Consider the following 16,306-nt stretch of genomic DNA (forward strand, 5'->3'; position numbering starts at 1 on the left):
TTGTTAGAGTTTGTGAGAGCTGTGTTTAACGCCGCTTTTAACAGTATTCCAGTCCTATTACGGCGTGTCATCTTTATGTGGGAGGAAAGCCCCAAGTGATGCAGGTCTTAGACGTTTACCACTTCGGTGAAACCCACGAGCACGGGTATGGTGCTGACAAACCTAGAAACATAATCGGGGCGAACCGTGATTCGAACCCACATTCATAGGTTTCTGTCGTGCTCAAGGGACGCAACTCTGCTTTAGGCACCCGTACCCCCTGATGTTGTTGGAATATTGCTGTGTGTGTGTGTGTGTGTGTGTGTGTGTGTGTGTGTGTGTGTGTGTGTGGCTGCTTGTACTAGTCCGGACTGATGCCGATTTATAGTGCTAGCCCACTGAGATACCATGCCGCAGTTTAACATGAATACCCCACTCAAACACAGTATACTGACTCCGAGCCGAAAGTCCTTGTTTAGCCCCTTAATGCCGAGCGCCCTACAGGGTAACAACAAGTACCATATTTAATGTCTACAACTTGACCACGACGGCGGTCCATCTCTTAATGAAAGACATCTACCCTTTAGGAAACCTTTTATCCCTTTATGAAACTAAGCATCCCTTTATGAAACACAGTGTTTACTATTAATACACAATGTCATTTAGAAAGTGGTCAAATGTAACAAATGTTATATTTTGGATAACACTTTCGCAGTAAAGTACTCATTCTCGTACTTTTGGGGGTTGAGTTCCGTATTGTAGTTTGCGTATTGTTTCATAAATGAAAGAAATAGTTACAGTCCATCTCGTTCAAGAATCCCTTCTGTTTCATGTTTGCCTCGAGCTCCATGATAAAGTTGTGCGTTGAGAACAAGAAGCGATAATCGCTTTATTACACAATTATGTCGTCAAATTACTAAGACAACAATCTCTCGTCTTAATAACCTATAATTAACAAGTGTTAAATCCCCGTGTTTCATGTCGCCGACACATCTGTGGATACATTTGCATATATAGGCATCCCAAAATGAGCGCCAAAACATTGGCGACAGTTTGGCGCCAATTTGAACACAGCCATTCTAGGATGCTGGTCATTCCATCACCTCATCCCTGCAACTGAGATCTTTATGACTCTTTGATCAAAGCCGTGGCATTCATAGGCCTTATGATAAGAAATATGAAAAGCGTGTTAATTTGGTCCATGCTTGTTCTTGAGGCAACCCCATGTCCCAAAGAGCGGATAAGCACCAATCGATAATTAGACAACGTTCGATATCTTTGTTCGGAGGGGGACTTTGATTGATTATATGATACCAGGGTTACCTCTCGCTGGAGTTATGGTAGTGAATATTGCCCGCCCGAGTCACTCCCTATACAGCAGGGTTGGCCGATAGGGGATTGGGTATTTGCATATGACACTACATCAAACCAGTTGTAATTAGTGAGGCGGCCTTGGTTTCAAGGGTCGTAAACACGACGTGCCGTTTCATGACTTTCCCCCAGTGCGGGTTTTCAGACTGATATTTTTGTATTTCGTATGTCAAAGATAAATGCTAAGATTGTTACTGTATCTACTTCGGTAATCTCCCATGTGCAGAATTCCTGATGCATCAATAGTGTGCCTTATCAGGGTTACGAGATTCAAGGCTTATCTAAGCTTTCAAAAAGTTTTATGTTCGCCATGTGGAGGATATTTCCAAATGCAACACGGCAACTAAACTGACTATGGTAACTAGAGTGAATACGGCAACAAGAGTGACTACGGCATATAGAGTGAAAACGGCAACTAGAGCGACGACCTCAACTAAACTGACTACGGTAACTAAAGCGACTACGACAACTAGAGTGACTACGGTAACTAGAGTGACTACGACAACTGCAGTGACTACGACAACTGCAGTGACTACGACAACTGCAGTGACTACGGTAACTAGAGTGAGTACGACAACTGCAGTGACTACAGCAACTACAGTGACTAGGACAACTATAGTCACTACGGTAACTAGAGTGACTACGGTAACTAGAGTGACTACGGCAACTACAGTGACTACGGTAACTAGAGTGACTACGACAACTTGAGTGACTACAGCAACTAGAGTGACTAGGCCAACTACAGTGACTACGGTAACTAGAGTGACTACGACAACTTGAGTGACTACGGTAACTAGAGTGACTACGACAACTGCAGTGACTACGGTAACTAGAGTGACTACGACAACTGCAGTGACTACAGCAACTAGAGTGACTAGGTCAACTACAGTGACTACAGCAACTAGAGTGACTAGGTCAACTACAGTGACAAGGACAACTATAGTGACTACGGTAACTAGAGTGACTACAGCAACTACAGTGACTACGACAACTAGAGTGACTACAGTAACTAGAGCGACTACGACAACTGCAGTGACTACAGCAACTAGAGTGACTACGACAACTGCAGTGACTACAGCAACTAGAATGACTAGGTCAACTACAGTGACTACATCAACTACAGTGACTAGGACAACTGCAGTGACTTTGGCAACTAGAGTGACTACGACAACTAGAGTGACTAGGTCAACTACAGTGACTACAGCAACTACAGTGACTAGGACAACGATAGTGACTAGGACAACTACAGTGACTACGGTAACTAGAGTGACTAGGACAACTGCAGTGACTACGGTAACTACAGTGACTACGACAACTTGAGTGACTTCAGCAACTAGAGTGACTAGGTCACCTACAGTGACTACATCAATTACAGTGACTAGGACAACTATAGTGACTAGGACAACTATAGTTACTACAACAACTGCAGTGACTACGGTAAATAGAGTGACTAGGTCAACTACAGTAACTACAACAACTACAGTGACTAGGACAACAATAGTGACTAGAACAACTATAGTGACTAGGACAACTATAGTGACTAGGACAACTATAGTGACTAGGACAACTATAGTGACTAGGACAACTATAGTGACTACAACAACTACAGTAACTACAACAACTACAGTGACTAGGACAACTATAGTGACTAGGACAACTATAGTGACTAGGACAACTATAGTGACTAGGACAACTATAGTGACTAGGTCAACTACAGTAACTACAACAACTACAGTGACTAGGACAACTAGAGTGACTACAACAACTACAGTGACTAGGACAACAATAGTGACTAGGACAACTATAGTGACTAGGACAACTATAGTGACGAGGACAACTATAGTGACTACAACAACTATAGTGACTAGGACAACTATAGTGACTAGGACAACTATAGTGACTAGGACAACTATAGTGACTACAACAACTGCAGTGACTACGGTAAATAGAGTGACTAGGTCAACTACAGTAACTACAACAACTACAGTGACTAGGACAACTATAGTGACTACAACAACTACAGTGACTAGGACAACTATAGTGACTAGGACAACTACAGTGACTACGGTAACTAGAGTGACTATGGCAACTGCAGTGACTACGGTAACTAGAGTGACTAGGACAACTGCAGTGACTACGGTAACTACAGTGACTACGACAACTTGAGTGACTTCAGCAACTAGAGTGACTAGGTCACCTACAGTGACTACATCAATTACAGTGACTAGGACAACTATAGTGACTACGGTAACTAGAGTGACTACGGCAACTGCAGTGACTACGGTAAATAGAGTGACTAGGTCAACTACAGTAACTACAACAACTACAGTGACTAGGACAACTATAGTGACTACAACAATTACAGTGACTAGGACAACTATAGTGACTAGGACAACTATAGTGACTAGGACAACTATAGTGACTAAAACAACTACAATGACTAGGACAACTATAGTGACTAGGACAACTATAGTGACTAGGACAACTATAGTGACTACGGTAACTAGAGTGACTACGACAACTTGAGTGACTAGGTCAACTACAGTGACTACGGTAACTAGAGTGACTACGACAACTTGAGTGACTAGGTCAACTACTGTGACTACGGTAACTAGAGTGACTACGACAACTATAGTGACTAGGTCAACTACAGTGACTACAACAACTACAGTGACTAGGACAACTATAGTGACTACGGTAACTAGAGTGACTACGGCAACTAATCTCGCTCCTGCATCAACGAATCTGGCCCCACCTCTGTGGTTGCAATAAATTGGCTCCGAAGACTTACATCAGTGGATGCATGTAGAAAATGCTTTTCGAGATATTAATTAACCAGAAAACGTCTTTGGAGTTCTCGGGTACTCTCGCACTGTCAGCCATAGCGTGATTACGGCCGACATATTACGTGACCCTTTAAGAAGGTTATCATGGCGCGTGTTCCACACAGAAAGCACGTGGAATGGCGGCGGTGACGTGCAAAGTAGGTATAGAATGGGAACAGTTTCGGAGAGACAAATCCTCGGGAATTTATGAGTTTCTCAATGGTTTTGTGGGTTACAAATGAACCTTCGTGGCGAAGTAAATGCCTCTTGAACAGTCCAACATATTTTCAGAATGGTGATGAAATAAGTTACTATGGCATCAACAGTGGATGTTTCATTGATTTACCATCTGCCCTCTATATAACGCCCTTGCTTGTCCACCCACTTTTGTGGCATCCAATTTCCTCCTTACAACGAGGTTTGACCGTGAAATACTTACTCTCTCTGTTAATAATTCTTCTGCTCTCTTTTCCGCAGCCTCTGTAAACATGAACATCATTATGTTATGAGCACGAGAAAGTAGAAATATGCAAATATTACAAACAAGAAACGCCACGTGATGGAGAGTACCTTGGAGTATCCGCCATGCCCGGGAGAGGAGCCTGTGCTGTCGCGTGCCAGTATCCTCATGGATACCGGGGCTGTTCGGTAGGGTAATATCATTACAGAGGGTTCGAATTTACATCCACAACCGCCAGCCCTCACTGGCTTGAGTGAGTGAGTGAGTGATTGAATGAATGATTTAACGCCACTCATTCATTTTATTCGGGTACGACATAGTGTGTGAGTGAGTATGGTTTTACGCCGCTTTTAACAATATTCCGGCAATATCACGGCGGGGGACGCCAGAAATGGGCTTCACAAATTGTACCCATGTCAAGGATCTAACTCGGGTCTTCGACGTGACGAGCGAACGCTTTAACCACAAGGCTACCCGATCGCCCCACCTATGACATAGCGGGGGACACCTTGAGCGGGCTTTACTTCGTAACTATGTGGAGAATCGAACAGTTTTCGGTGTGGCAAGCGAAGGCTTTAACAACTGGGCTATCACACTGCCGCTTGTGCACGGGCATACCATGCATGGCACGTGAGCTTTCGTCACGCGTCCCGTAATTATATCTTTCATGACTGTTAAAAATATTGGGACCAAACAATAATGAAATATATTAGGTTTTGCTTAACTTTTTTCTTTGTGTTTATTTTAGTCCGATACGATACCTCTATCCTCACGTCAAGATCTTAGCACACCTCCATCGGCGGTCGAATCAGGAGGACCACACGCGAAATAAATATAATCGAGGAAATCTGAGCGCGAAAATATAATGCCGCGCTATAATTTTGATGTACATATTCTATATAATTGTCGTTTGTGAACAACATGGCATCTATACTCAAACGTGTTACTTTGGCGGGCATATTGTATTCTGTGTCGGTTTTCTTGGCAGAGATCGATATTTTGATTCGCGGCGGTAACGAAATAATGCCGAGTTATTTGAAAACTGACTGTGGGAGGTCAAAGTTCGCTCAGGTTTCACCTGGCGCGACCTAATATGGCGATGTTCTCAGATCTTTAGGGATACAGACTCTTCTCGAGAGTAAAATATCTGATCTCCAGGAGATTGTGTTTTTTGTGTTTACATTTGACTGGCTCAGATCAAAATCCAAAAGTATCCAGTATGTGCAAATAAAATATTTCAACTGAAACTTTTTTCATTTGAATAATTTTTACAACACAATGATTAGTTTAATTGTTGTTGAACGCTGCATTCAGCAGTGTTCCAGATGTACGACTGTTTGTAAACGAGTCTGGGCCAGACAATTCAGTGATGGATAAATGTGAAGATCCGGGGTAGAATAGATCTTCAGGAACCCATGCTTGCTGTAACAGGCGACTATGCTTGTCGTAAGGGGCGTCTAACGGGATCGGAGGGTCAGGCTCGCTGATATTGGTTGATGCATCTAATCATATCCCAGTTGCGTGGATCGATGCTCATGATGTCAATCACTTGATTGTCTGGTCCAGACTCGATTATTTACAGACCGCCGTCATATGGCTAGAGTATTGCTGAGTGCGGCGTTAAACAACAACAAACAAACAAACCAAAAATATAATGGGCAACGATCCCTGCCACCTGGATACATGTACGATTACGCGCAATCAATCAAGTCACCGAGCCTGACCACCCGATACATCCAGTCGCCTCTTACGACAATCATATGTTCCGGGGACCAAAGTTAACTCTGATTAACGCGAAAAACGTGAAAGATATTTTTCTAGGAATCGTGCAGTTTAATCGTTTATAAAAAATGTTTAATTTTTAGAAATGTTTGCTCCACAACGAATCGATCATTCGAGGAACATCGACCTTTGTACGGCTCTTGTCCATCTCAAGACCTCAAACATTCCTCCTCATAATACTATTGTGGCTGAGGCTCAGTAGCCAAGTTGCTGGTTAAGTAAACACTGACTATTATGAGAAACATGGAGCGGTAAGATATAGTATTGACCACTCTACTTACATCGTTAGGAACAACATGACGTAAGGTCAGCGTCACCATACAAACGTCAAGTGTCCGGTCGCGTTGTTTTGTTTCGAAGACCTTACCGACTAAACAACCACTGACCATTGAAACACTCCGTTTCCGGACTTAAATCCGAGGTCAAATATTGTAGTTACCAGAAACGAGTCGTGTGCAAAACAAACATTTTAGCGGTATGCAGAACGACAAACCATTATTGGTGGACTTCTGAACTGGTCCTTTGGATGGAATTGCCTACGAATGAATCGTTTAAGTGGACTGTGGACCTCTTGTCAGTAGGAGGAGGGTTAAGACATATGTGCGACCATTAGTTTGCCTGTCTGGGCACCACAAGGGGTACACTTCCGCAACAGTCATAGCAAATACTGTAACAGTCGTTGGCAAATATTGGTATATCGGCGTCTTTGCAGTTTGTAATCCTTCGCAGGTCGATGGCAATTAAGAAAGACATAAACAGGTACTATGTTATCAAAGCGATATCGGCAGAGGGGACAAGCCGTGATCTGCAAACACAGCTGGTTGCCGTTGTAACTGGCCATTGATATGATATGACGTCACACTTTTGTTGACGACAAAATGAGGAAGGTCTCCAGCGGACGAAACGAACGAGTTTTGTCTGTTTCCCTCTTTTTGTTTCAAACACAGTTAAAGACACTTTTGTCATTATTTATCACATTGTTATAGATATTTGTTATATTTTTAAAGAACATCATTCAAAACTGCCGTATTTTTGTTGGCAATTTATGTTGTACTTTTCTTGACGTTTAAATGGGCTGTTTCATATTAAATAAAAAAATTAGCAATGTGTGGGTAAGTTTATTCTCCATTTAGGAATAATAATGTACAAAAGAGAGAGGAAAATTAGACCCCATTGGTATTAAAACGGCATTAAGCTACTGGTCTTGGCAAGTGTGTGGTGTGTCGTATACGAATCTTTGATGACATACAGTCGATATTTGCATTATGATTGGTGTTCACCAACTTATGTGATCACACTTACGTCTGCCTTTGTGTTACGGTGACATTATGAAGGGAAAATACCGACAAGGACTTTGAAAACTTCGATCTAAACTGTCAGGATGGGTATTGGCTTAAACAACACATTGGTAAAGATGGTCATTTTACCGGACACGTGTCCGTTGGTGCCGCAATTCGCATCCCTAGGCATGCCAGAAACCATAGGTCGTGGGTTCGAATCCAAGAATCGCCCTGTTTATGTTTCTAGGTTTAACAGCACCATACTCACGCGCGGGTATATCGCCAAAGTGGTCAACGTCTGAGACCTGCACCACTTCGGGCGTTAGTCCTACAATGTTCTCACGCCGTGATATACTAGTAACTGAAATCATGTTCAAAGCGGCGTTAAACTAAACTCACTCACTCACTTAAGGATCACATACAGCTATCCAATGATTGTACATAATAATTTCAAATACAGTGAAACTCTGTTTATATGGACTGTTATTTCTAGTCATAGCGTCCACATGAACACAATCACCATAACTCGGTACTCGCAATTCAAACCGGTTAAATATTCCGAAGCTTGGTAGAAAGGACATCGTCTATATTAGCGAGGTCTCCCTGTAACTCTACTCACCTTTAACCATTGTTCTGAACTCTGCCAGCATCTCCTCCTTGGTGATGACCGCCCCGGGGGGACCTGCGGGACCCTGGGGGCCAGGCGGGCCGGGGGGACCTATGGGGCCGTGCTGGAAGAAACACGGGGATGGCGCACAGGTGTAACATGCAATCAGAAACTACCTGACATTGTCAGTGAGGTAAACGAAAGTATTTTACAGTAGTATAATATTTTAAGTAGACACGAAAGATTAGCTTGAAAACTTGAATGTTTGTAAAATAAATTCAGCTGAGTTATGTGTGTGTGTGTGTGTGTGTGTGTGTGTGTGTGTGTGTGTGTGTGTGTGTGTGTGTGTGTGTGTGTGTATTGTCGGGTGGGTGGCTGTGTACTGGTTCAGGAGTGTTGGTGTATGGGTGTGTGTGGGAGAGTTGGGTTGGGGTGGTTGTGTACTGGTTCTGGAGTGGGTGGTGGGTGGGGGTGACTATTGTCTGCTAATTAATGTCAACAAAGTGATATCACCATGTTTAGGGACAATATGAGCAGGGGCAGGTACAATATCAACATGGACAGGGACAATATCAACATGATGAGGGACAATATCATCATTGGCAGGGCCAATATCAACATTGGCAGGGACAATATCAACATGGGGAGGGACAATATCAACATGGGCAGGGACAATATCAACATGGGCAGGGACAATATCAACATGGGCAGGGACAATATCAACATGGGGAGGGACAATATCAACATGGGCAGGGACAATATCAACATGGGCAGGGACAATATCAACATGGGCAGGGCCAATATCAACATGGGGAGGGACAATATCAACATGGGCAGGGACAATATCAACATGGGCAGGGACAATATCAACATGGGGAGGGACAATATCAACATGGGCAGGGACAATATCAACATGGGCAGGGACAATATCAACATGATGAGGGACAATATCAACATGGCCAGGGTCAATATCAAGATAGGCAGGGACAATATCAACATGGGTAGGGACAATACCAACATGATGAGGGACAATATCAACACGGCCAGGGTCAATATCAAGATAGGCAGGGACAATGTCAATATGATGAGGGACAATATCAACACGGCCAGGGTCAATATCAAGACAGGCAGGGACAATATCAACATGGGCAGGGACAATATCAACATGAAGAGGGACAATATCAACATGGCCAGGGTCAATATCAAGACAGGCAGGGACAATATCAACATGGGTAGGGGCGTTCAACATGATTAGGGGCAATATATTTGTTTGTTTGTTGTTTAACGCCGCACTCAGCAATATTCCAGCTATTTGACGGCGGTCTGTAAATAATCGAGTCTGGACCAGACAATCCAGTGATTAACACCATGAGCATCGTTCCACGCAATTGGGATCGATGACATGCATCAACCAAGTCAGCCAGTCTGACCACCCGATCCTGTTAGTCGCCTTTTACGACAAGCATGGGTTGTTGAAGAGTTATTATTCCCCGGATCTTCACGGGTGGCAATATATCGACATGAGGGACAATGTCACCACGATTAGCGGACAAGATCAACATAGGGCTTGGGCAATGTTGCCAATGGTAAGAATATGCTACCAGATTTTGCCTACAAGGGGTAGTGACGCAATAAGGCTGATGCAGCGGTACGTGCGTGCGTGTGCATATGTGTGTGTGTGCGTGTGTGTGTGTGTGTGTGTGTGTGTGTGTGTGTGTGTGTGTGTGTGTGTGTGTGAGTAATGTGACACAGGACATGCTAGTTTAGTTTCGCTTGTTTCCCAGAAACAAAGAATTAAGAAAGTTAAGAGAAAAAGAATTGTCGCCGGACACACTCACTTGGGCCTTCGGCTCAGAGGAACGCAAAAGGGAGCCTTGGCTTGTCTTTCTTACCAATGTTTTTCTTTTTTTCTTCCGTTTATTCTTTGACATTTTCCTATTGTTTATCCTGTCTGAATGGCGGACGAATTCTAACCAGCTGCCTTTGGGGTCAAGCGGGGGTCGCGTTCGTATTTCCTAAAACAGAAGGCAATGGTTGAAAAATACCCATGGTAACTGTATCAGATTGATCGAAAACCATCAACAAAATATACCCAATGTCATCACCATAATCCATGTCAACGTATGATGAGAATGAAGCTAAATATCACGCCACGCCGAAGAACGGGTTCGATTTCCTACACGGGTACAGCATGAAGCCTACTTCCGGTGTCCCCTGTCGTGATATTGAGGGAATATTGTGAAAACGGCAACCATTCATTCTTCTCAGACCATAGTATGTAATCACGTCCATGCCAGGCCTCTAAGGCGCATCAGTTCACTGTGAGTAGCGTCCCTTTCCTGTGCCGGGATCTAAGATTGTGGGTTCGAATCTCGGATCGCCCTCAGTGTGTTTCTAGATTGCCAGCACCAATCCCGCGCTCGTTGGTTGAACCAAAGTGGTAAAGGTCTAAGAACAGCACCCATGATATTCCGTGATGTAACTGAAATACTGTACAAGGTGGCGTTAAACCCACTCACTCACTCACTCTCTCCTTCGGAAAGGAAACAATCACAGCTTAGGATTGGGTCATGATAGAGGCGCTGAACCGAATATGTTCCATCAGCCCCGCAATGCCTTCATATCAGATCGCACAATTTCGTTGTCACGGCGTTGAAAGGAGCCGAAATGTTTCCAGGGCATCTATCCTAAATTTAAACTTTAAAAACACACTCATTAACAGTTAAAAAAAAAACATCTTGAGGGGATTGCATTTTAACAACATTGGTTAAGCGTTGCTTCTTCGGAAAACAGCACATTTGATGGCTGCTGTAACTTGTCTTCGTTCGTATTTTCAGTTCAGAACAAACCAAGAGCATGGTATTCCGCATTTTTACACTTTTGGACACTCTTCAAACGAGAATGATATAAGTCGGGCAGCATAAAAAATGCTGACAGAAACATTTCAAGCATTCTCGGATTTAAAAACAATGTGGCCTTAGTGACGTCACACCGTCTCACCGCGTCACATGTCGTCGGCTGACATTTTATCAAGTGGCAAAGCTGGTTACGAAGCGCCAAACAGTCGATGTAGTTTCTTTACAGTGTTGTTTCAAAGCAAATAAGTCGTTTCGCCATTAAATAACCTTTACGGCGAGACGGACTATGGAAGGTGGAGGAGACAATTAAGTACACCCTTTCACGGAACGAGCTCTTCTCGCGATCTACCGCCGTGCGCAAGACCTACAGCGGTGATCTCTCCTCACAGACTGAAGATCGACTCAAGAACGGTCATTCGCAACTCTTTACCTATGTCTACACATGAGCAGACGCAAATCGTGAGAGGAGCTTGTGTTTTATACAGATTGTTCCCATCAACAAGCAATCTATTGAAAATGACTTCCGCGTTTCATCAAAAACACGACCTCTTGACTTTTGGAGAGATTGTGTTATAAACGTCGGATGATATATTTACCACTGCTTTCGCCATTCTGAGAAATAACACCAACATCACAGAAATTCATCATTGTGCTAACGTACTTGAGACCTTGGACCCGTTTGGGTCGTAACAAAAGACGATTAAGTTTTGTAAAGTAATTTTACACCAAAGTATAACATTTGGTAATTCTTAAATCCAAATAAAACTAAACGGTGGGCGTATCCTATTTTCATTTCATATTCCATGAGGGCAACGTGCGCACTGAATATACAGTGTATAGTAAAGAAAATACATTTATTGGAGTATTTGTTGTAAGAAGGTAGATTAGGCGTATGGTCACAGTCCTTGGGTGAGCTACGCCTGATCCTAATTGCTATATTTAAACGAAAAATAGGTAAACATCATTATGCGGAGTATTACAACCATATGAAAAAGTAGTTCCACACTTGTACGCAATTCCGCGTAGTACTGCAACTCCTGGTAACCTAGACGACCAGCAAATGGAAGATCTGAGAGAATTTTATTGATGTGAAATAAACAAAGCCAGCGTTATCAACTGCGGGTCGGTCTAGGACAGGGTCACGCGTGATAATGAGATAAATATGATTCTGTTCCGAGGAATCTGTGAGAAAACGTTCGTGTGATAATATTTGTAGGAACGAACAGCGGGTTGTATTTAAATACACATTTCGGGGTATCGCTAATATAGGCACCGGGCGGCGGGCTGGCCCAGTGGTTGAGGTGGTCGCTCCGAGTTTAAACCGTGTGCGTCATATCCGCCGGTTTGAGATAACAGTGTTATCATACAGGTGGGTGTGACATAACTGACTTAATCATATTAACCGGTTATTGAGATAGCAGTGTTATCACACAAGTTGGTGTGAGGTATTTGAGTTTATCACATAAACGGGTTTGAGGTAAATGAGCTTATTATATAAGCAGGTTTGATATAACTGTGTTTAGTACATTAGCAGGTTTGATTTAACCGAGTTTATTACATAAGCGGGTTTGATTTAACTGAGTTTATTAAATAAGTAGTTTTGATATTCCTGATTTTTTTATATAAGCGGGTTTGATAAAACTGAGTTTTTCATATGGGCGGGTTTGAGATGACAGTTTATCATATAAGCAAGTTTGATATAACTGTGTTTAGTACAATAGCAGGTTTGATATAATCGAGTTTATTACATAAGCAGGTTTGATATAACTAAGTTTATTAAATAAGTGGGTTTGATATAACTGAGTTTATTATATAAGCGGGTTTGATATAACTGATTTTATTATTAACTAGGTTTGATGTGCCTGATTTTATAATATAAGCGGGTTTGATATAACTGTGTTAAATAAGCGGGTTTGAGATGCCAGTTTATCATATAAGCGGGTTTGATATAACTGAGTTTATTATAAAAGCGGGTTTGATATAACTGATTTTATTATATAACTAGGTTTGATGTGCCTGATTTTATAATATAAGCGGGTTTGATATAACTGAGTTTGTTAAATAAGCGGGTTTGAGATGACAGTTCATATAAACAGGTTTGATATAACCGAGTTTATTACATAAGCGGATTTGATATAACTGAGTTTATTATATAAGCGGGTTTGATACAACTGAGTTTATTATATAAGCGTGTTTGATACACCTGATTTTATAAGTTAATCGGGCTTGATTTAACTGAGTTAATTATACAGGCGGCTTAGTGATAAGCGACTATTCTCACATATAAGTGCCAGAGAATATCCGGATTATATTGCTAGGTTTGTCAGCACCATACCCGTGCTCGTGGGTTTCACCGAAGTGGTAAACGTCTGAGACCTGCATCACTTCGGGCTTTCCTCCCACATTAAGCTGACACGCCGTGATATTACCGAACTACTGTTCAAAGGGCGTTAAACCCAACTCACTCACTCATTCGACCAGTTAAAACAAATCGACATGCACAAGTAACGCTTCTGTTTAAATCTACACTTTGAAATAACAATTTACGTTGAAGAAGTCACGTTAGCCAATCCCCGACAGATGATGCTCGCTGCTCAAGGAATATATTATTCTGTGGCAGACATCTTTAGTACGAAGTCTCATTTCGTCAACATCCACCGGGAACAGACTGTGTTTATATCATAATATTGGATAAATTAGACGCAGAGTCCAGCTATGGTGCTAATTCATTGCACAGCGAATACAATCTGCTTTTGTCAACAAACAGGTTGTTGAAAGCCGACTTGGCGGCCGGCGGGGCACCGGGTCTGGCTGCCACGTGCGCCGGCCCAGGGAGAGGGTCAGGGGAGAGAGGCAGAGGGAGAATCGCAGAGTGAAGAAAGTTTGGAAACGTACAGCGAACTTGTAATATCTATTCCTCCCCATTGAAACATAGCTGATTTTATTGCTCTCGATTATTTCAAAGTAAGACGTTAGACCAATTAAATAACATTGGATGAAAACGAGTAGTCTATATAACTGCTAGTGTTTCGCTCAAAGTTAGAAAGTAGTTTATTGTCGTCGCTTTTAGCAATATTCTAACCTTATAACTGTGGGTAACAAAAGAAATGGGGTTCACACCTCAGTGGTTATTTAGTGGTATGAGACGTACCTTCCCTATTCTAACCCCCGCCCTCCCAAACACCCTAACCCCAGTACCACATCACCACTTACTCAACCACCACATCACCACTAAAATCACCACCACATCACCACTAACCCCCCCCCCCCCCCACCACCACATCACCACTTACTCAACCACCACATCACCAATAACCCCACCACCACATCACCACACACCCAACTACCACATCACCACTAACACAAACACAACATCACCACTAACCCCACCACCACATCACCACTAACCCACCAACACATCACCACTAACCCCACCATCACATCACCACTAACCCCCCCCCCCCCAACCACATCACCAATAACCCCACCACCACATCACCACACACCCAACTACCACATCACCACTAACACAAACACAACATCACCACTAACCCCACCACCACATCACCACTAACCCACCAACACATCACCACTAACCCCACCACCACATCACCACTACCCCCCACCACCACATCACAACTAACCCCATCGATACATCACCACTAATCCCACCATCACATCACCACTAACCCCCCACCACCACATCACCAATAACCCCCCCCCAACCACATCACCAATAACCCCACCACCACATCACCAATAACCCCACCACCACTCACCCCACCACCACATCACCACACACCCAACTACCACATCACCACTAACCCAAACACAACATCACCACTAACCCCACCGACACATCACCACTAACCCCACCACCACATCACCACTAACCCCACCATCACATCACCACTAACCCCAACGACACATCACCACTAACCCCCCCACCACCACTAACCCCACCACCACATCACCAATAACCCCACCACCACTCACCCCATCACCACATCACCACTAACCCCACCACCACATCACCACTACCCCCCCCCCCCCCCCACCACCCCATCACCACTAACCCCACCACCACTACCCCCCCCCCCCCCCCCCCAACACATCACCACTAACCCCACCACCACTCACCCCACCACCACATCACCACTAACCCCACCACCACATCACCACTAACCCCACCATCACATCACCACTAACCCCAACGACACATCACCACTAACCCCCCCACCACCACTAACCCCACCACCACATCACCAATAACCCCACCACCACTCACCCCATCACCACATCACCACTAACCCCACCACCACATCACCACTAACCCCACCATCACATCACCACTAACCCCAACGACACATCACCACTAACCCCCCCCCACCACCACTAACCCCACCACCACATCACCAATAACCCCACCACCACTCACCCCATCACCACATCACCACTAACCCCACCACCACATCACCACTACCCACCCCCCCCACCACCCCATCACCACTCACCCCACCACCACTACCCCCCCCCCCCCCCCCCCACATCACCACTAACCCCACCACCACATCACCACTTACTCAACCACCACATCATCACTTAACCCACCACCACATCACCACCGCCACAATAACACTTACTCAACCACCACATCACCACTTAACCCACCACCACATCACCACCGCCACAATACCACTTACCCAACCACCACATCACCATTTACCCCTTCACCACACCACCACATCACCACATCACCACCACCAAATCACCACCACCACCACATCACCAATAACGTCACCACCACAAGGCCAGCCCCACAAACCCCTTCGAACCAAACCTCCATGAAGCCATATTCCCGACCACCCTCACCCCCACAAACAACCCCCACCCTCCTATACCCACCTCGGGAAATCCTTCGTATAGAATCCTAATTGTAACATTCCAAGAATACACGGTAAGTGCTATAAAGTATATATATATTCTTGCAGGAACAAGAAGTATGAAGCACTTAGCCACTACAAATATATACTTTGAAAAATTTGTTTATAAATAAATCTTTGCATTTATGACTCAGTTGTAATAATTTCAACTTGTTATCGTCGCTGTATGAAATAATGTCGATGCGACGTTAAATTTATAAC

The 16,306-nt window shown here is 43.8% G+C and overlaps 1 protein-coding gene across 2 annotated transcripts in view; it reads right to left on the reverse strand.

The window, feature by feature from the left end:
- The window catches only part of LOC139471683 (adipolin-like), a 70,933-nt gene that overhangs the window by 12,691 nt on the left and 41,936 nt on the right, over positions 1-16,306 (reverse strand). The window contains exons 2-4 of one of the 2 annotated variants that reach the window (XM_071254134.1): positions 10,197-10,319; positions 8,317-8,428; positions 4,615-4,655 (exon numbers count right to left, since the gene is read on the reverse strand). In XM_071254134.1, coding sequence (XP_071110235.1) covers positions 4,615-4,655; positions 8,317-8,428; positions 10,197-10,319 — 276 coding nt within the window. Of the gene's footprint in view, positions 1-4,614; positions 4,656-8,316; positions 8,429-10,142; positions 10,320-16,306 lie in introns of both variants that reach the window. The other variant, XM_071254133.1, reaches the window with a different exon arrangement.

The sequence above is a fragment of the Haliotis cracherodii genome, unplaced genomic scaffold (assembly GCF_022045235.1).
Source record: "Haliotis cracherodii isolate W230 unplaced genomic scaffold, xgHalCrac1.p SCAF_23, whole genome shotgun sequence".
In the NCBI taxonomy this organism is placed as follows: Eukaryota; Metazoa; Mollusca; class Gastropoda; order Lepetellida; family Haliotidae; genus Haliotis; species Haliotis cracherodii.